General features: G+C 25.9%; 3 protein-coding genes across 4 annotated transcripts; 2 read left to right on the top strand and 1 right to left on the bottom strand.

Annotated features, from left to right (window-relative positions):
• The first annotated feature begins 308 nt into the window (after positions 1-308).
• LOC132921575 (uncharacterized) lies at positions 309-7229 on the top strand. Its single transcript, XM_060984658.1, has 3 exons — positions 309-540; positions 4722-4977; positions 6232-7229. The coding sequence occupies exons 2-3, from the start codon at positions 4741-4743 to the stop codon at positions 6490-6492; spliced, it is 498 nt and encodes a 165-aa protein (XP_060840641.1). The 5' UTR covers positions 309-540; positions 4722-4740; the 3' UTR covers positions 6493-7229.
• An 88-nt stretch (positions 7230-7317) lies between these two features.
• Positions 7318-10507, top strand: LOC132921574 (uncharacterized). 2 transcript variants are annotated; one of them, XM_060984657.1, is made up of 3 exons: positions 7318-8591; positions 8679-8811; positions 9749-10507. In XM_060984657.1, the coding sequence occupies exons 1-3, from the start codon at positions 8572-8574 to the stop codon at positions 10004-10006; spliced, it is 411 nt and encodes a 136-aa protein (XP_060840640.1). In that variant the 5' UTR covers positions 7318-8571; the 3' UTR covers positions 10007-10507. The 2 variants fall into 2 exon arrangements, with proteins under 2 accessions (XP_060840640.1, XP_060840639.1); XM_060984656.1 differs by having other exon boundaries at positions 7719-8811.
• Positions 10508-12585: 2078 nt separating this feature from the next.
• LOC132921573 (uncharacterized) lies at positions 12586-18204 on the bottom strand. The gene is made up of 4 exons (XM_060984655.1): positions 17854-18204; positions 16966-17163; positions 12912-13054; positions 12586-12831 (listed from the first exon to the last, which is right to left on the bottom strand). The coding sequence occupies exons 1-4, from the start codon at positions 17929-17931 to the stop codon at positions 12720-12722; spliced, it is 531 nt and encodes a 176-aa protein (XP_060840638.1). The 5' UTR covers positions 17932-18204; the 3' UTR covers positions 12586-12719.
• Between the last annotated feature and the right edge of the window lie 3471 nt (positions 18205-21675).

The raw sequence follows: 21675 nt of genomic DNA, 5'->3' as shown, positions 1-21675 counted from the left end.
CTATTATAAATTAATCATCAATGCAAGTCGCACATTGGATTGTAATGGTCTAAAGACATCCATGATATCTTCTTGTATCTTCCCCACTTCCACAACCGATTGACAATAATTAACTTGGATATATAATAAATTCAATAAATTCAATAATATTTATATTATATGTAAATAATTCAGTTACTGATAACATAGAATAATAATTCTTAATGTTGCTAAAGTAATTACTGATTAGTGATTACTATAATCATAGACATATATTATGTTGTTTTATATGTCTGTGACTATAATATTATAAAACAATGTAAGTGCAGGTATACACGGATTGAAAATAATTAAGTCCATGTATCAGTATTCAGCAAGTCAGTTAACATCCAGTGCTCAAGCTCAAAGTGTCATTTCATACGCAATTTTAAATTCAAATTATATACTATTCTAACTCTTCTTTAATAAGAAATATTACATCAAAATTACACAGCAATAAACATATAATATATAATACGCTATATACACATCTTAAATCAAATACCTAGTTAAGCCTAGCTGGTAAGTAAATTTTATTGTTTTTATTCGTCCATTAATACACTATTATGTTATTCATTGTTTTAATCTTTATCATCGCGATAGATATGTACATGAAAATTAGATAAATAAAATACTTTAATATTTTGAATAGATATGTATTGTATAGTTTTGGTTTTTATTTAATTAGTAAGTAATTCAATAGAATATAGAAAACACAGAAAGGCTTCCAATCGGTATAAATTATATTATGATAAATATAAATTGCAAAAAAAAATCTAAACATGAAAAAAATAATTTAATTTTAATTTTTAATAAATAGTCGGATAGGAATTAAATATCAGTGTAAAAAAAATACAGATTTTTTATGCCAACATAATATATAACAATGATAACACGAATACTATCCCAAAAGAAAAATAATAATAAGTATTAATAACAATATGACAATAAATAGGATAAATCCATTATCGTATATTTGTTTCAATTCAACATTACATTGTGCATATTTATTTTTTGTTTTTTTTTTTGTTTTTAATATAATTTTTTTTTTATTTAGTTAATTAATATTAATTATATTCAAAAATAAGAACATAAATTCATATTTTTCAAACAATTTTCACATTATATTTTTCTGAATTTTTTTACCGTTTACTTAAGATACTAATATATTTTCTCGTTTGGTAATTTCCAACAACACAACAACAATCAGTATAAAAACATTAAAAACAGTGTCACCGTTTTTCGTGTAATCCGTACGTATTAACATATGTACCAAATAGTGGAAAATATTTAAAAATTTCACCTTTTAGTTAAATGGTTATTAATAATAAGTAAAATCTTTTCTTAAACAATATTATTTAATTTGGTGTATAAGCCATTACACTATAATAATGTATCTATAACAAAAAATACTCAACATATCTACAAAACAAAAACCTGGCTTTGCCTGTAACTCGCAAGTCAAATGTTTTACGAAAAAAAAACAAGTATTTATTCAGATATGAACTTAATTGGTCTATTTGGTCCTACTTCATACAATTATAAAAAAAAAAATTCTCAAAAATATATGTATATCATTTTTAATATTTATTTAAATTAATACGAATTTATATCTATAATTATAATGTATAAAATATTATATAATAGCTCCAATAATGTCATATATTTGACATATTAAAATATTATAAATATTTTAATGATTTAAACACTTATCAATAACAATTTCATACCACAACAACCAAATAAATAATAAAATTATTTATTATAAATGACCTCTCACGATTTCAAATTGTGCAAAAATGCATAATTATAGGTAATAAGTACAAATAATGTATATTATACATTTATTCGAGTATAGGTATTATTATTTTACATGCAAAAGATAAGAGATTTAAAAAATACAAATTCCATTTATTTTGTAAGATAATAATAAATTCTTTATTGTTCATACGTAAACAATTTACTGTCAATTTTCATACAGTTATTTCGACATAAAATTGTCATCGTGTTACCGTGGCTTTAACTTCGGGCATTTTTCAATCGATTTAAACATTTTACATAAATTTGATTCATCAAGAAATATTATAAATTAATTTACACAATATTTCAGGCAAAAATATCGATAACAGAAAATGTTTATATTATTATGACTTGCATTTTAAATTTAGTGAATAAAAATATAATTAAAATAATTATTTAATGGTAGGTATTGTTTGATATCCGTTGGCCATCATCCACAAATTTATAAATGTATTATTTATCTACTTAATAGTTAATACAAATACTAAATAGTGTCTATCTACATATTAGAATAATATTATACCTATCTACTTAATGTTTAAATTTGATTGTTTTGATCAGAAAAGAAAAAGAAGGAGAAACCAAAAGTATCACACATTATTAAAGTTCAGTTTTAATTATTACTTATTAAGTATTAACAATTAACATGACATATATCTATGATTTGTTATATATATAATATTATTGCATAGATCGTGCTTATTTATTTAACATTTGACATTTGATTACCTACTTGAAAATAATGTACATTTATTTGTAATTTCAATTTACAGTAGAACCTCTCTAGTCCGTCACCTTCGTGACTGGGGGTGTGGTCGGAACGCGAAAAAGGTCGGATTATCAGAATATACAGAACCCTGATAAAGGAAATATTATACTAGCAATTAATTGTATATATCTACTATAAATTGGAAAATCCAAATGTATTCATATCGATAATACTATGGTCGGATAAACCGGAGTGGCGGACCAGCCGTGGGCGGACGAGAGGGGTTCTACTGTATATTAAAACACATTCAATTCTGTCAAGTACGGAATGAATAATAAATAATAATATGGCAAACGACCGTGTGTATGAAAACATATTATAACCTAAAAATAATCAGTTCATATCATATCTCTCTTGTTCTTTATCGTTGTTTGATTTCGAACATTGTGACTTTCATACAATTATATTACTTCTGTAAGTTCTGTTTGATATATTTCTTCAGAACTCTCATCTATTCTCTGCATTCCAGATGCTTTCCAATATTGACATTTGTGTAAGGATTTTTATCTGGTCTAAATAACGGGTTTCTGCCTCTAATTCTCTTTCATTCGATTTTATCTTGAATAATTTCCTTTTCAATACCATCTCTTCTTATAACGTGGCCAAATATTTTGAGTATTTAGCTTTGAATTATGATGGTAATAGTATGCAGCCCTGTCTTATGCCTTGTCCTTATCCATACCATATCACAAATTATAAAAACAAAGCTATTATTATTAAAAAGAAACAATCAATAGCATCAGGTATATTCAAGGACAAAATAGGTACCATTATTATTGATAAGAATTATATAAGCAGCATATTAAAAAAAAACTTTTTAGCACTTATACCTATGTTTTATCAGTTAATAAAAATGCAGTAGTCAGGCATTGTGCACAATGCTCGTACACTGAGTACAATACCCGATTTTAGTGGTTAAAGTGAAAATAAAACACATTGCTCGGAGATTTTGTACGATAACCGAATGCATGAAGGGTAATGTATGCTACCATGTACAAAACTACACCTATTGTAAAATAAATATTGTATTAATTGATTAGTTACATAGTAATCGTAATTTATTTTTTTAGTTTAATAGATAATATTAAAATGTATCTATATTTATTTATTTGAGCACGGATTGCTATACTGTGGCACTTAGAGTTACTAAGTTCACCTGCTGCTTTACATTTACACTTTTTTGTTTGACACTTTTGCTAAGGTTAGGTTTTTAACTAAAATTTTTATCGGGCTGAGCTTGCAGTCGATAAAGTCGACCTGGCAACGCGAATTCATTTCTGAGGAGAGGATTGGTCGTACCACTAAACTTTTTTTTGTAGTACTTCCTTTTTTTGACATGTTATACACATACTTAGATATAACATTATAGTTTCCCTAATAATATTTTTATACTTAAAATAAGTATAAAAATAAATATATCTCGTATATCATTCGATTACGCCCTCCATTTCCAATAGTTAAATGAATTTCATTTTTAATTTCAAATATTTCTTCATTATAACCTTTATACCTATGATAAATGATAATATTTAGAGGGAGTCTACAGCATACTGCTGTATAACAGGTATCGAATGTACCTCGTCATTGAGTATTAACAATTCTACATACATTATACTGCAGTATATTTTTACATTAACCAAAATCATGTAGGGCATTCCAAATTGTCCAGACATTTTTATAGAATGACCATTCATAATAAACAATTATTACTAACTGATTAATTTACCCGAAACTGATGGGCACTATGCACAATGCCTGACTACCTCACTTTGCCCGTAAGTCGTAACACATATATTATTCAAAAAGTTATGCTTTGGTTAGATCATTATTTTAGTTTACCAATACCTACCTATAGCTCTTTTCAAGAAATCGTGAAAAAAGTACCTAATATTATAAATGCTGATATTATCACTTATCGACTTATCAAAGATTCAAACATATAAATCAAAATTTTGAAAATTATATTTGGTATATGTAAAGTATAGGTACCGCTCAGAACTGTCTTTCAAACGTAATAAACTAATAAGTATTAAGTATAACACTCGTTACAGTAGCCTTCAAAAATATGTACGATGTACAGTTGCAGGGTAGAGACATACAGTTAAATGAATTAATCACCTTCCATTATTTTCAGATACTTATAAGTTATAACCATGGCTTCAATGCTGTCATTTGTGCTGGAAAACGTACCCAGTAATTGGGAACAATTAAGCAACTATGATACAAGTTATATTTTATTTGACGTACAAGACCTTAGTATAGAATCAAAACACGTAAAGGCAATGTTTGAATTAACGTTATTAAACATTAATAGTATTCGGAGAGTGCAAAATCCTTTTCAATATGGTCGGTTCAAGTTGCGACAAGAAATGCTGAATAATAATTCAGTGGTAAGGAAAAAGTATACATTTTTATAATATTATGTTTACTTATTTTAATTTAATTACAGACAGTAATACTATAGACAATATTACTTATTAGTAATAACTATAATAGTAATAATAACTAACAGTTAAACACACAAATATCTCAATAGTCAATACTCAGAACTTTTATACTTTTATAATACGGGCGACTAATTTATTTAGTTTAATTAATAATTATAAAATACCAATATGGTACGTATATGCTATAATAAACAATTATTAGAGTAGGCACAATAGTGATTCATATCGAAAAATTAGACTTTTATACGAAAATGAAAATATATGTACAGATTATACAATCAAAAATCAGAATACAAATGGATTCAAACTTAACCGGGATTTCATGTAATGATCAATTTTGTAATTATCTTTATTAAATTTATATGTATCATAACTTTCTATCTCTAACACAAGCGTTGCTTAAAATAAATGGATAAATCGTTGGAATTTATTTATGTAATTTTTGATTCTGATTTAAAAATTTGTCTGTAGTCACTACTATAAATTCTGATATATTTTTACCGCATAAATTAGTGACACACGAAAACAATAGCCATGCAGAGCCGTAATGGCGTAATAAACAACTATATATAGTGCTATAATGTTTAGAATGCACGGTTAGCCGTTAGGTTAGAATAGGTTTAGTTTTAGTACCCGTTCCCAAAAAATAAATGGATAGATACTTACAAATCGCAATCATTAATCATAACTAGGGTTGTGAATTTATGCAACAATTGTGCATTTTATATACCGAATAGATTTAAAATTTTTTTTTAAGGTTTTTCAATGCACTCATTTATTTATATCCCTGCTCATAACCTTCTCTACTTCTCACGCAAATATATTGCATAACACACAAGCAATAACACGCAGTTATCTATAATTTATTCTATATAACAAGCTAATGATCGCATCCCATAAAAATAAAAACTTCTTATCTATTTATTATTACTTTCTATAAAAATTGTGTTGTGCATTTAAAGTTTACCTAAACATGATTTTTGGAGTTTAAACTTAGAATAATCGATATTTGTGAAGCACAGAATTGAAAATATTTATATATCATGTATTTGTATGCATTTATTTCATATGATATATTGAACTACTATTATGCTATATTTTGTTTTACGGACTACGGTAAAACAAAGACACGGTACATGGTAGTTTACTAGGTTTATCTCTTGTTACAGTATTTTGTACCTAAAAAATTTATTACAGGAGACAGTGTTTCATGTTATACACGTAAGCGACTTAGAAACAGCTTTAAAGTACACGTGTGACTATAGGAGATATAAAAACAGATATGGATTTGAAACTGTAAATAAACACCCACGATTTTATTCCGATGCCCAGAACGCTGTTTTCAACCAGTCTGCATTAATGTTGAACAATAGTTGCGTATTGGTTGTCAATAAAATACGTGGTGAAACTAAGACTCAAAGTGATTATTATATTCAATATGTAGTTGATTTTAAATAAACTTCAATAAATCTATTAATATTGGCTCTGCGTAACTATTAACTATACTTATATCATCATATCAATGTACAAATAAATATAAATATTTAAAAAAACAATATTTACCTATATATTTTCATTTATTTTTGAATATGCATATTAATTATTTTTACTATAAGAAAAATAGAAAAATAGTTACTAATATACCTATGTAGGTATAACATCATGTTGATATTATTTTAAATTATAAAAGTCATAACATAGGTATTAAATTATCATAATATATTATAAAGTACAATTTTAACTACCTATACTTAATAAACTATAATTTAACTTTTAGTATACATTTGAATCTATCTCGAAATTATTATGATAAATTGATAAATATACTAATTAATAATTGTTAAAAATACTATGTATAATATTGATTTATATAGCTAATAACTAATAATTAATAACTGTATTGGTTGTTCAGATCAATGTTTATGTTAAATATTAATTGTAAAACAAAAATTACTATACCGAATTTGATTAAATAAATATAATCATACATATGTGCATGTGTGTTCCTCAGTAACAACTACAATTATTAATTTTACATAGACTTCATTCCTCAAATGGCTCAAACTTTATATTTTATTTTATTTTGATTAATTAAATATAATTTGTTATAATATATAAGTATAACAATATTTTAAACTGTAATGTAACAATATGTTTATTAATAAATAATATAACACAAAATTTAATATTTTTACTATTGTGGTTGTATTTTTAAATACCTTCTCAATCAATATAGCGTAGCCATGGGTGAGGACTGAGGAGGCTACAGCCCCCCTCCCTCCGAAATATCAAAAAAATTTAAAAATTATTTTAATTTTTAATGGTCTATGAAAATCGCTACAAAAATTGATCAGCCCTCCCCCCAAAAAAATCCTGTCTACGCCACTTTTCCAAATTCTTCCTATTGGATGGTGTATATCTAATTATAAACAAATTGAAACAATTTAAAATACTACCTAGTTAAGTGGTTTTTTTTTTTTTAATGTAAAATTAACAATATTATAGTTTGTATTAAGTATATCGATATCAACAACCGTAATAAACACATCATATGGCACACATCTGCAGTAGATTGTAGATATTACCACAGACATACAAAACAATTATTTATTAATAATTATTCATATGTATATGTCTATGGATATTACACATAGAATTAATATAATGTATTGTCAGTTATTATAAATATTTGTTGGACACACAGTGAACTAAGTCAAAATTTCGGCTGTGATGATTTATTAAAAGTATACCAAGTTTTCAAAATTCACTGACTCGAAAAATTATTTTAAATAAAATTTGGAATTTTCAATTTCAGTGGAAATTGTTTATCGTTACCCCCCTTTACCCACGCAAGTCAGTACGTGAGACGAAAATTTTTAGCGTTATATGATAGCGTTTTCATTGTTAAAATGCATTTTATTGTATCACACTATCACTATTGATAACTTTTGAATGCCTTTAACTTTTAAGTAAACAATATTTTCAGTATTCAGTGCATCATTTTCCGAGCACTAATTACTACTAATATGTGGCAACATTAACGACTAACATTTCATTGACTATTATTAATTATTTATTATAATTAGACAAGTCACAAAATAATAAATATAGGAAATAATAATAATATACAGTATACACAAATACACAATACATATGCGACAATGGCGAGTCCACATACAAAACAAATTTCAAACGATTCAAAAACCGCCAACGTCTGAAGGGTTTTCCCCTAACGTTCAACGGAAACAGTGTAACAGTCGTGTTTTCCATAATTAAATTGAAATAGTTATTTATATATTTATTTCAGGCTTAGTATTTTATTTTATTTTTTTTTTTCGTCGGTAATTTTATTGCCAATCACTAATCAGTGTTATACTGCTATTGCACCATGCCGTTGCGATACGTTCATGATCATTCCGCTTTCGGTCCCTCAACTGTCATATACCTAATCTAACCGACGAATTTCGATTTTTATTTTTCGGGAAAACAATATCTTACATCGACGATTGACACGCTATTCCAAATTCAGTCGCGAAGATGGACGATTCGATGTTGGAGTTTGTATTAAAACACTTGCCAAACTATTGGGATGCCGTACCTTTGTATACAAACAGTAATAAATTATTTACGCTGTCGTATTCTAGAAACTCTAACGAATACCAATCTGTTGAATCCATGTTTTACGGAGCAAACGTTAGTCAAATTATAAGAGTGCAAAACCCATTCACTTATGGCCGCTTCATGTTAAGGCGTGAAATGGTTCAATCCACTTATGAAGTAAGTACATACTCATGATCTTCATATAATGTGTGTTTCATACTGTGGCACTGTGCTATATTGTGTGGACTGTGGGTTATACATGAATATTGAGGTATTACTAAATGTAGAGGAGTAATAGTTGTATAAATAAATTATAACATTATATTAGATATTTAGATGCCTATAATCTAGCATAGGTATACGCAACTAGATTAAAGCGACTTAGCTCTCCCAAATATTTTAGACAATAAGTCAAGAAAAATATTTTCTTTAATAAAGCATATTTAGATTTATATAGTACACAAAGGAGTGTCCTGCAGTAATATAAATTTCTTTTTCCAAATAAAAACTAATTGTTCTTATAGTAAATTATTAAGTCGATTTTTTATGTATAAATCTAAATGATTGAAAATATAGTCTTTAAGTACATTATTTGAATATTTCAATAATCATAATTTGAATAAATACATAATTAAAGAAAAAAATGGTGGTAGAGGGTGTGCTTGGTGAATTATAGGCAGGTACTTGATAAATATTAGTTATATATTTACTTATATACATATTAATGAAAAAATTTATATTATAAAACATTTTAAAATATACCAACTTAGAGGAGTAGAAGACAGAAGTAATATGAGAATTATCCACACTGATTAATTAATAAAGAGGAAATATGATGAGGACTGACAGGACTGTACTAAAATTAAATCCTAGTTGTGCTTAATATGCTTTAGGTAGTAGATAATTTAATGTCAATAATGGTGTTATTTTTTTTTCTAATACATTATTAATGAAAACAAACAAATTTCATGATATATTTTAACTAAACTGAGTAGGTAAAATATTTTTAAGAAATTTGTTATTTTCATGTACAAATTTCCAATTTTAAAATTTAATTTCTAGTAACTTATTGTTGGTTTCCAGTATTGTCATTAATTTAATATATTTATTACAGGAAACAGTTTTTCATGGAATTCACAAAGATGATTTGAACATTGCATTGAAATTTAACTGTGATTATAGAAGATATACAAAGAAACGAGATGGGATATATGAAAACTTTCAACATCCTATGTTTTATAAATCATTCTCGGATTTGTTAAACAATACTATACATGCTATTACAGACATAAATGTCTTAGTTTTAAAAATAATGACAGATACACCAAAAACACAATGTGATTATTATGTTCAATATATTGTTAAATTTTGATTTATTTTTATTGAAAAGCAAGATTTTAATCAATTAATTTAATTTTAATTAATAATTAACTACTATAATAATAATTCACTTTTTTTTATGTTTTTAAAAATATTAAACAGGTATAGATATACTAAAATAATTAGGTCAACCAAATTTAATATAAATTTGAGTTTTCTTAAATAAGTACCTGAAATGAAAACATTTTTTAAGTGGTGTCAATTGTACTTAATATATTATACTTTAATTTATGCTTATACATTATAATAATTATGTTTAATCAGTGGACGCTGGGAAAATAAAATATATTTTCTGTAGATTTTATTTCAGTTTAATTATACATCACTATTCTATAATACTGTTAACTATTTTTCAATTATTTAAAAGGGTCGATAACTGTTATTACTTATTATACGACTTCTTTTCATTTTCATTAAATTATTATGTTTTTCATACAGATGATGTTATTTTAACTTATGATTTTATGAATATAATTATTTTTTTAAATTTTAATTTGTTGTCTAATTGTTAATTTTGCATACTATAAATTTTCATTTTTAGATTAAAAAATTCATGGATATCGTTCAGAAGTAGCCAACCTGTGGCACATGTAACGTTATTGAATGGCACACCAGCATTAGATAAAATAACATATGTTATATGTTATTACCTATTTATGTATGATAATTATATTATTATAAAGTAAATAATCAGCACAGAGTAGATTAAATTTAATATATTCTGTATAAAACTATTAATTTTTTATGGCACATTCTCAATTTTTATTTTTTATTTGGTACAATATAGAAAAAGGTTGGTCATCCTTATATAGTTGGACAAATATGGTTAAAATAAAATTGTTAATCTTACATTATTAAATTCTTGCATTATTACAATTTAATATTTATTAATTTTTTATTTTATTGTCCAATGTCCTCATTTATAAAATTAAAAATCAATAAGAATTGTATTTTCAAATCAAGAGATGAATCTAAGTAAGTAATTAAAAAACTATTAAAATATCCCCAAAATGTACTCATATAAATATTTTTATTGGTATTTTTATTTTACTAACCCATAAATAATCATACTAATTTAAACAACCACTCTATACTATTCACATATAGGTTTTTAAAACTTCACATACCTTTTAATTTTGTGACATGTGATATAATGTTCATTTTTAAAATTGCATGAAAAAATGAAACTTAAATTTGGTAGTTTGATACCTAGAATATCAGTCATATCAAGCAATACAATAATTAACAAATTTAAAAAAATGTAATTATTTTATTTTCTCATTATATTTTATAAATAATATGTTTAATATTAATTGTATGTATAAAATCATTTATAGATACTTTAAATTTATATTGTGCCATAGCAGTTGAAAAGATCAAAATGTGACTAACAACTTATGCCAAAGTGATTATAATGATACGTTAAAATAGAATGTTTTTATGTATTCTGTCTTAAAGATAGAAGTCATAATATTTAAGCCTAAATTCTAAGCTTGAGTTATTTAACTGTTCCCAAAAATTAACTACCCAGTGGCACATAGACAGATTATCAAGTATTGGAATTTGCAATTTCATGTGCTCTTAAAGGATGTGGTGTAATTCCTGGTACCATAAGAAAATTTAGAGATAAACTTTAAAAATTAGTTTCTATGCATTAGTGGTTCTTAACCTTTTTCAAATGACAACACAGCCATAAAATACATTAGTAATTAATAATTATATACATTTTTAATTTTTTAATATTTTTCTTACTGATTTAAAATTTTGGCGGAACACTTATACCAAGTCCACGCAACATCAGTTATGAACCACTGCTATGGACTATAGTGATTTATTGAAATATAAACTTTTTAATTTAACCCATATTTTGTAATCATAACTGTCAGATTATTGTATTTTGTTAAAAAAAAATGGGTGGGTACCTCTACTGCACATGCTCTTAAAATTTTCTGTATGCCACTACAACTGCTTAAACCATTGAAGTTAATAAAAATTAACTCGTGGCTATAATAATTTGTCTTAAATTCAAATTTTAAACTATTCAAAAAAAAAAAATATATATTTATGTAGACATGTAGTTGATAAAAATGTAACCATTTAAGTAGGTATCATTGATCAACATCAAAAATAAAATGGAATAGTAATGTGTGTAACTGTACAATTGTACAAGTACTAAGTGTCTAAGTACTATGATTGTATAATTGTGGTAATAGATATACTATATTATGTGCCACTGGGCACATATATATTGTCAGTCAGCAATCTGCAGTTTAAACATTGATTACCTAAAATTGTCTAGCCATAGGCTAGATTTAATCAGTTTTTTGCAATATACTGAATATTATACACCAAATCATCTAAATAATATTATAATAAAAAAAAAACCTACCTATTCTATGATTAAAAATGCATATTATTTTTAAGTCTTGATAATTTATTCATTTATTGTAAATTGTATTATTGGAAGTTTTGTAAATAGGGCTTGCGAAAATATTTAATACAAGGGACCAAAATTTGATGCAGGGAGGCTTTTGCCTAGTCATATATTGTTCTACACATCTACGCTGAATATATCAATATAATATTAATTTATTAATTAATAAACATATTATTATTTTAAAATTTATATAAGTATGTATATAAATAATTTACATCTTATTTACATATAAAAACAAGTGTTTAAATACCATAGGTAATAAATTCATTTATAGATAATACTTTGGGCTCTGGTAATAATTATTGTATGGTTGCTTGTACGGTTCTTCAGGAACCTTTGGTTTTGGGGCAAATGGATTTTTTGTTGCATCCGTATTAAGTCTAAACGTAAAAAAAGTTAGATATACCATAATATGTTTGAAGAAATTAGTACTTATTAGGTAGAATAAAAAAATGCTCACTCATAATAATATGTCGCCTTGCTACAGTCTACGTTGTACCACCAATCGCAAGTAAATTCCTTTTGATTGAACAAAGTGCCGTTGGAGCACAAGAAAGACGCTCCTTGATGACCTTCACGACCGTCGTGACAGATATGGTAAGCCTAAAATATATAAAATGAAATGCTTAATCTAAAATCTGAAAAATTAAATAATATTAAACATTTCGTAAATTACAATTTAAAATGTTTTTTTCGTACTCGAGGGATGGTCTATAAATCATAATGAATATAATATATTATATATTTATCCCGAAATCTAAAATCTACAAGACTACAACATAATATGTATAACATAAACACGAGGGACAAGGCCGTTTCGATATTCAGTAGGTACAACTGTTACAACTAAAAACTAATAGATTATAATAATTTTATAAACTATAAAATATATAGTTAATATATGATATATAGCTAAGCCAAATAACGAAACGAAAGGCTAGGTATCAATGGCGGCGCCAAGGGTGGGCCATTGCCCTCCCTGAAATTTTATGAAAGTTTTAAATTTTTAATATTAAAATTCCATCAAAACCTATAAATATAAAATATTGTTTATTGTCTTTTATTAATCCCACTGAATATACGTAATCAATGATTATGATTTATGACTTACTATAACACTGCTATCGGGTCATTACATCACAACTACGTCCGACGGGAATATTACTGGTACAATCCATTTTTATATGCTATCCAAAGACAATATTTTATAGAAAAAATATTACATTATTAATATGCCATCTTAATCAAAAAAAAGTGATTTTTGTTTTTACAAACGTGTTATATCAAATTATAATTTATAATTTCTACATTAAATTATGAATTTGTAATTATTCCAATAATCCAATATAGTTTTATTTTATTATGTAAATAGTTAAAAGTATACTTGTCAGTCGGCAGGAGCCAGGAAAGTGGAACAAAGATTTCACATATTATTAAAGGCAGTGGCGTAATTAGAATTTGGTTTGGATAAAATTTGGGGGGATAATAGGTTTTTAGCAAACATGAATGGTAATGACCAATACCTACTTTATTCAAAATGTTAGCAGTAAAAAAAAGTATTGGAGTGTTCTATCCCCCTCAAACGCCCCTGATAATAGGTATTATATATTGGCCCTTCAGTAAAATTACGTGCCTTAAGTTGGCCCTACCGGGCATAAAATCCTAGTGCCGCCACTGCTAGGTATATAATATTAAATATTATATTAATTATTATTTATTATAATATATGCAGATACATGAACCCATACAGCTATACCATCTTACCTATTGGCTATTACCAACCTACCTGACACTTTTACTTAGGGGGCCACAATACAAGTATTTGTTTTCTATGTTTTCACATAATATAAAATTTAAGATATTACGTATTTAGCACGAGTTTGACTCTGGTTCAGTTTAGAGCAAAGGCACGTATTATATATTTTATATTTTAGTTATGTTGTTTTTATAATTATTGAGCTGTAATTGAGTGTAATAGTAAAACTAAAAGCTAAATAATAATAAAAAAAAAAATAAAAAATAAATATATTTTATAAAGAATATTTCCTGTGCATTGACCAGGAAGATTTTTAATAGGTATTTACATTTTTGAATGAGTTATTAATGATTACAAATAATCGAAATTATTTTAAATTAAAACATGCTTTTATGTATAAAAAATATAATATTAAAAATCTATCCGGCCAATGCACAGGAAAGGTTTTACCTACATTTAATTTTTAAATTTATTTTTCATATTACGTAAAAAAAATATCTGTAAGCCTAATTTGCAATGTATTATTTCTGTATTAATAATGCCAAATGCTCTAATTATTAGGTACAAACAATTAATCACTTATAACTTTATAAGGAGTATATTTTGGTATTTTTGTATTTTTATACTTGCATTGAAATTTTTTTTTTTAAATATTCAATCTGTTTACAAAATAAAAATTAGTAATAATGATAACATAGAAGAAAAAGTATATACAAATATGAATCACATGAAGAGGAGACCCATTCATTAACAGAACCTCAGAATTTTATTTTTTATTTTTTTTTTATCGACAAGTAATATGTGGTAATGTGAAAGAGGACATGTTTTTAATAAAGGGGTTTATATGGTTGGTTACTGGTTAGTTTGGAATGAAAAATGTTGTAGTGGCCTTATATTTGTTATGTACCATGGAGCACCAGTGATAAGTCTCAGGGTATATTGTTAGTTTGGTACATTTTTAATTATTCTAATAAATTTTTATCGTCGTTATCAATGAACTGTATTGGTGACATATTGCGGTAGTACTAACTTTTCATAATAATATTATAATAATATGTGTTATGCTATACATTTATTAGACTTTCACGTTTCACTTAAATGATATAACTTGACAACCTGTTCCGACTTATGGCACAGACGATAAAGTACAGCTAATGGTAATAATATAGTTATGTACTGATGTATAATGTTAATTTGTTTCAGCATTTTAAGTATAGATAGAATGTATGATAAATATTGCGTCACGTACAAACTCGGTGATTTAGTGACCAAATTTAGCTATAGTAATAATAATAATAATACCTTTTTAATTATAGTTTAGTCATTGGTTTAAATTAATATTTTTGCTTATATTATATTTATCTATATGTACAATCACAATGTACAATACTACAATATATTAAGTCATTTAAAAATAATTTATTTTTAAAGAATATTTGATCATTTCGGTTTAAGGAAAAAATATGATTATTTGATTATTTCGAGGTTAAATTATTGTGTAAATATACTTTTCTTTTCAATACTTAAAAGACGTTCTCTTATATTATTATCGTAATAACAAGGTAATGCGTGACGATGAAAAGTTGTATTTCTCATTTCTTTACAAGATTTCAGCTATATCTCTGTATGTTTATTGCCAAATATCAATTACCCAACAAGAATAAATTAATATTATTATAATAACATAATGTTTTTGTCTGTTGAAGACGCAGTTGTCTATTAGATGCCAGTAAAATGTAATTTTTGCATAATTGTAATCAAAAAAAATAATAGGTACGCATATTGCTAAAAATATAAATTAAGTAAGTGGTATGCCATCTTCATAAAAACGGGTTTCCGATAATTTTGCAACGAAAAACAGTATGGATACTTATTTATTATTTTTTTATTAAACGAATTTATTTTAATATATTATATTATGTACCTAATACTATCTTTACCATAGTCCATACTCCATACTATAGTCATCATTTGCTGTACATTACCTCGTTCACTATTAATTATAAACCTATTATCAGTATTATCAATTATGTGTCAAATTTTGATATAAGTAAGTATTTATCCAAGTTATCCAAGTATAAAAGCATTAAAAGCATGCAGATATTGATTAAAGATTACATTATGTAGGTAGAAATTATATATATTACATAAACCTATCTTATGCTTACATGTTTATTTTGTACTTTTACAGGTTAACTATTGTTTATTAGTACACACCCGTTATTTTAAAATGTATGAATGTTTTAGAAATTATTATTTCTTACAAAATTTAAAACAATTACAAAAAAAACATTTTTATTAGGTATTTTTTTTTATACATTTATTATGTTTGCGGGGATCTCTAAACCGCTTCACCCCGCTCCTCAAAACTTTAAATACTTATTAGTTACTACTACTATTACTACAGTTACTACTTACTCATTCAAAATTCAAATTTTATATTAGGTATATAAAAATGTTGTAATAATATTAAAATATTGTACTTTTGAAAGAAAATTTAAAAATGCGTGTTGTTAATCAAAAAAGTAAAAAAAAAAACTTAATATATAATAATATAAAAAAAAATAACTATATATATATAGTTATCTTATTTATAGTATAATTTAAATATATATTTATAGATACATATATTTAAACCTAACCTAACTTATAATTTAAATTTCAAACATCTCAAACCTATAAAATTGTCGTTACTCGTTGATACATAAAGTCAGGTACTCTCATATATTTTTTAAATTATAATTAATGGTAACTATACCTGGCATCCGGTCTCCACGTTGGCGTACATGCCGGGTGCGTACGGTACGTCTTTGCAGTTGAAATTCGTCTCAGGAACCGCGTGGTAAATTGGATAGTCTACTCCCGGTGTGCCAGGTACTTTGCTCAGATCTTGGTGACTCTCATCTTTGTGGTTCTGAATGTGTCCGTCGGAATAACCGTTATAATATGCTTGTCTCTGTGCAAAGAAAAAAAATCACATGATCAATACAGACTAAGGTATAACTGTATAAGTATATAATATTTAGAAACTCGTATAAATGCAGGCTGCAGCCTGCAGTACATATAATATTATTTTTATTTACACACTGCAATACTGCATCATAAAAAAATTCTATGATGTCCAATTACACATTACTATGAATCTCTTCAATTCTCTTTGGAGTTTTACAGTGTTGTCAGCTAAATCTTATTTTTAAAAATTCAGGACAGATATTATATTAACATACAGAATATCTGGAGTTAATTTTTATCCAGTATATTATTAGTTAAATAAGTAAATTATCTATACCTAAACATGTAAAATAAGGCGATATAAACGAATAAGAACCGTAAAAATGGTTGACCTATGCAGCTTTTGTGCCTACTATAAAATATATATTTATTTATTTATATATTTTTATTTTATTTTTTTCGTAATTGTTTCAACAATGTTGTAGATGTACATATAATATTTTTAAATAATAACACGTGTAGGTATAGTGTGTACAATTTATAGGTATTCCTACAAGTATTCAAACCAACTTTAAGCTAGAAAAACATCATACTGATTCAATAGTGATATAATTATAATACTTATAGGTATACCTATAATAATAAATATATGTATATAAAATATACGATTTAGGTATATTTATGTGGGTTTTACCTGTTTCAAAGCTCCGTTAGTAGTCTCGCAGCACATCACCACTACCGCTACAACGGTGATTATCGTTTTTAAAGACATTTTATTCCCGCGCCGTATTTATAATAATATATTAGATAGATGCTATTATATATTATTATGATTTATAATACTATGATATAGTGTATATATTGCTAGAAGTTTATGGTATTCGAATGAAATTGTTTTCTGCGGTAGATTATTCGTCGAGGTATTCGATTATAACATCACAATACTATTTGTGTTCTCGGTGTGTACCTACGCGAAAAACAGCTAGACACGACTGGCGTTCATGTGTGCCCGTCAAGTCGCGGTCCCGCAGCGAAGAGGTTAGTAGTAAATCATATACCGATTAAAATGTGCACCTCCTAACACAAGACCTGTTCGGCGCTATTCCACTGCAGCAGCAGCGGGAAAGGTCTTGCGACACGCGTATACGCGTGATGGAAACATTGGTGTCGGCCTCTGTAAAAAGGCGGCGTATACTCGTAATATAATATGATTGTGTGTGTGTGTGTGTCATATGACCATGTACGGGTTTTTTTCGTTCGACGATTGTTGTAACACACCATTATACATATATATATAGTACATACCTATTTAATGTATTAAAATACGAGTATATATATTTGGTTTATTGTATACTCGTTGGCTGGGGGTCGGGATGTCGTGCGTGTGAGTCGAACACTTCTAACCAGGTAATAATACATATGATACGCTCGTGATAATAAATATATATATAAAGTATTATGTAGACATTGTAGACGAAACATAATTTTATATCATATTATTATATAACGCGTGACGGGCATATATATTATATATATAAATATTGTAGGTCTAGAAGTGTAGGACGTAGGTATAGACTTCTAGGCTATATGTATATGCGACTATGTACAAACATACATGATATATTATAGTCATTACACAATACATGATGGAAAAAATATTTACCAAATAATGTTAGTTAACGGGAAATATAGTTAAACTAACTTAATTTTAGCATACCTATAGTCAGTGGCGTCATTTCAATTTTTGTTTGACCAGGGCACTACTATAACGTCTATAACTGATATGGCGACTCAAAATTTTTTCCACGCAGTTCACATAGAATAGTGCTATAGTTGATGTAAGGGTAAATTTCCAGGTATATGAACGTCACACACAGGCTTTCGAAGTATTAAATACAAACAATTTTGTCAAATATTTATTAGAATTAGGAAGTCAAACATAGAATAATTGAGTAATGTGTAAATAAATAATAAATAGATAATAGGTACCTTTTAATACGGCAGATTTACAAGTAGTTAGAAGTATTTACTATTTACAGTCACATAATGTAAATATTAAACATCTTGATTAATAATATAATATACTTCTTTAAAAAATACAACAAAAAAATTAACAATAAATCTTTATTTATAAAATATCAATATTCAATATTAATTATTATGATTTATAACAATGGCCTTTAGTAGTTAAAAATAAGACTTCTTATAATTTTTAAATGTGCTGACTTAAGATTGATGTAAATGTTCGACTAGGGCAAATGCCCTAGTTGCCCCCCTCCAAATGACGCCACTGTGTGATAATACCATATAACACTGCAATATTCATATTAATATATTGTATGTCTTCAGTCTTATATTTATAATTTATACAAGACATAAGTTATAAGTTTATAATGTATAATATTTACTTTAAATTACTAAACGTCTAAATATAAGCTTACATATAAATGGTTCGCCACATCAATGCTTCCTAAAATAGGATTTTTTTAGTTGAATATTATGTAATATAGGTAGGTATACAGTATACACTACACTGTCTGTGTATTTTATAAATTATAATCTATTGTAAAATGATAAAACAATCTTAAATTAGTCATATTTACATCTTAAATTATTTAGGTAGGTACCTATAGTAAAAATGAATAGTTGAGCTATATCCACGGTTCCTTAGATCATCTACATTCTACTCAACTATAATAGTCCATAGTTAATAATGATATTATAATACATAAACTAGTACCTATAGGCTATAATACACTATACGGCATACGCACTAATAATATACTTACGTCACTGAGTTTAATAACGCTTACGTTTTTATTATACATAATATATTTTAATTTATTCTAAGAATCTCGCTTATAAATTATATACAAATGTAATAATAGGATATTGTATCAGTGTTTCAATATTTGAAGTTTGTGTAACTATAACATAATAACCATATAAAGAACCACCATGTATATACTATATATACATAGGTAATACATATGTATATTGTATATATATTGATAACATCAATCGCGAGAGTGAGTCCTTTTGGCGGAACATAATTTTTTAGATAATATTATCCTACAAAACAAGGTCGGAAAACCTCATAAAGAACAATATTTTTTACCTTTTACTGAATACAATAGAAAATTATCGGATCAATGTTATTTTGTATATGTATATTATATACGATATATAACTATATAAGTGATATAACTATTAAATAATTCCTTGAAAAATAATTAAGTAGATGTTTAGATAAAGAAGATTTGTTTTATAGTTTATATACGTATATAATCATACCTTCATCGAAACATTTAAAATATCCAAACAGTAATATTGATTATTGTTATTTTTGAATTTAAAATTTATTCATTTTTTTTCAATCTTATTTTGAAATAAAATAAAATATGAATATTTTAAAGTTATAATATTTCACATAGCTATAACTCACCTTAAAATGATAATATCAATAAAAGCATATGACATTTTCTAGATAATATTCTTACCTTTAAAATTGATAGTAGGTAAATTTACTCTAATATTAAAACTAAATGTGTTCAGCTGAACGAAAATTTGGTATGATCTACAATAGTAAGACAGAGACAACACTTGTGGGTATAACGTCATCTTAAGTAAAATTGAACACAATAATAATAATTTTATTTATTCCAGCAACAAGAAGATATAAATAGTATACACTCAGTATACAGTATATGAGAAATATTACTAGAAGTTACTCTACACTGTGGAAAAACCTCGTGTCGTGGACTCGTGGAGTCGTGGAGTAAGAGTACTTGTTAGTCAGTGCCAAAAATACAGTGGGTTAATAATAATAATAATAATAATAATAAAATTTAATGACATTAAGAAAAAAACCAAACAGAATTCCGCTTAAAAAGGTTAAATACCTATAATAAGAAATTTGTAAATGGTAATATATAAATATATATAAATATATATATAAAGAAAAAATCACATTTTAGTACTATTTAATAGTTATTTACAGATTATTGGAAAACCAATTTTTTAATTTTAATTTAAAATTTGTATAATTATAACAAATTAGTAATTTCTCTGGAATTGTATTTAGGGACCTTAATCCAATTTGTAAGAAAGATATTGATGCTTTTTTGGTATTAACAAACGGTATAAGATTTTTTTTCTTAAGTTATACACTTGATTTTTGATATTGAACAAATTAGACGGACAAGCATTTTGTAAACTTTATGTATTATGTTGCTTTTCCAAATCAAATCTAAAGGTGAAATAAATGGTCAGACACTTGGTCTTTGGTAATAAATAAATTTGATAATTAAAAACATACTTTTCAAGTGGACTTTATTTTATGAAATACTATTATAAACTAATAATACCACTATATTAACTAATACCAATTCTAAATATAATAAAAATAACATTTAGTTTAAAAATTGTAAATTGTAATCATATATATACTTTAACCCTCCCCCAGTAAAAAAATTGTATCTACACCACTGATCATATATATAAACTTGATACTTAT

This window comes from Rhopalosiphum padi, chromosome 2 (assembly GCF_020882245.1).
Source record: "Rhopalosiphum padi isolate XX-2018 chromosome 2, ASM2088224v1, whole genome shotgun sequence".
Classification (NCBI taxonomy): domain Eukaryota; kingdom Metazoa; phylum Arthropoda; class Insecta; order Hemiptera; family Aphididae; genus Rhopalosiphum; species Rhopalosiphum padi.
This window is presented reverse-complemented; position numbering and strand designations above follow the sequence as displayed.

Excerpts from the sequence above, each read along its gene's own strand:
- LOC132921575 (XM_060984658.1), top strand. The coding sequence starts at position 4,741 with ATGGCTTCAATGCTGTCATTTGTGCTGGAAAACGTACCCAGTAATTGG. Across the intron at positions 4,978-6,231 it reads TGCTGAATAATAATTCAGTG|GAGACAGTGTTTCATGTTAT; the intron begins GTAAGGAAAAAG and ends AATTTATTACAG.
- LOC132921573 (XM_060984655.1), bottom strand. The coding sequence starts at position 17,931 with ATGTCTTTAAAAACGATAATCACCGTTGTAGCGGTAGTGGTGATGTGC. Across the intron at positions 17,164-17,853 it reads CTAACGGAGCTTTGAAACAG|AGACAAGCATATTATAACGG; the intron begins GTAAAACCCACA and ends TTCTTTGCACAG. Across the intron at positions 12,832-12,911 it reads AAGGCGACATATTATTATGA|ACTTAATACGGATGCAACAA; the intron begins GTGAGCATTTTT and ends TTTTACGTTTAG.
- LOC132921574 (XM_060984656.1), top strand. The coding sequence starts at position 8,572 with ATGGACGATTCGATGTTGGAGTTTGTATTAAAACACTTGCCAAACTAT. Across the intron at positions 8,812-9,748 it reads TGGTTCAATCCACTTATGAA|GAAACAGTTTTTCATGGAAT; the intron begins GTAAGTACATAC and ends TATTTATTACAG.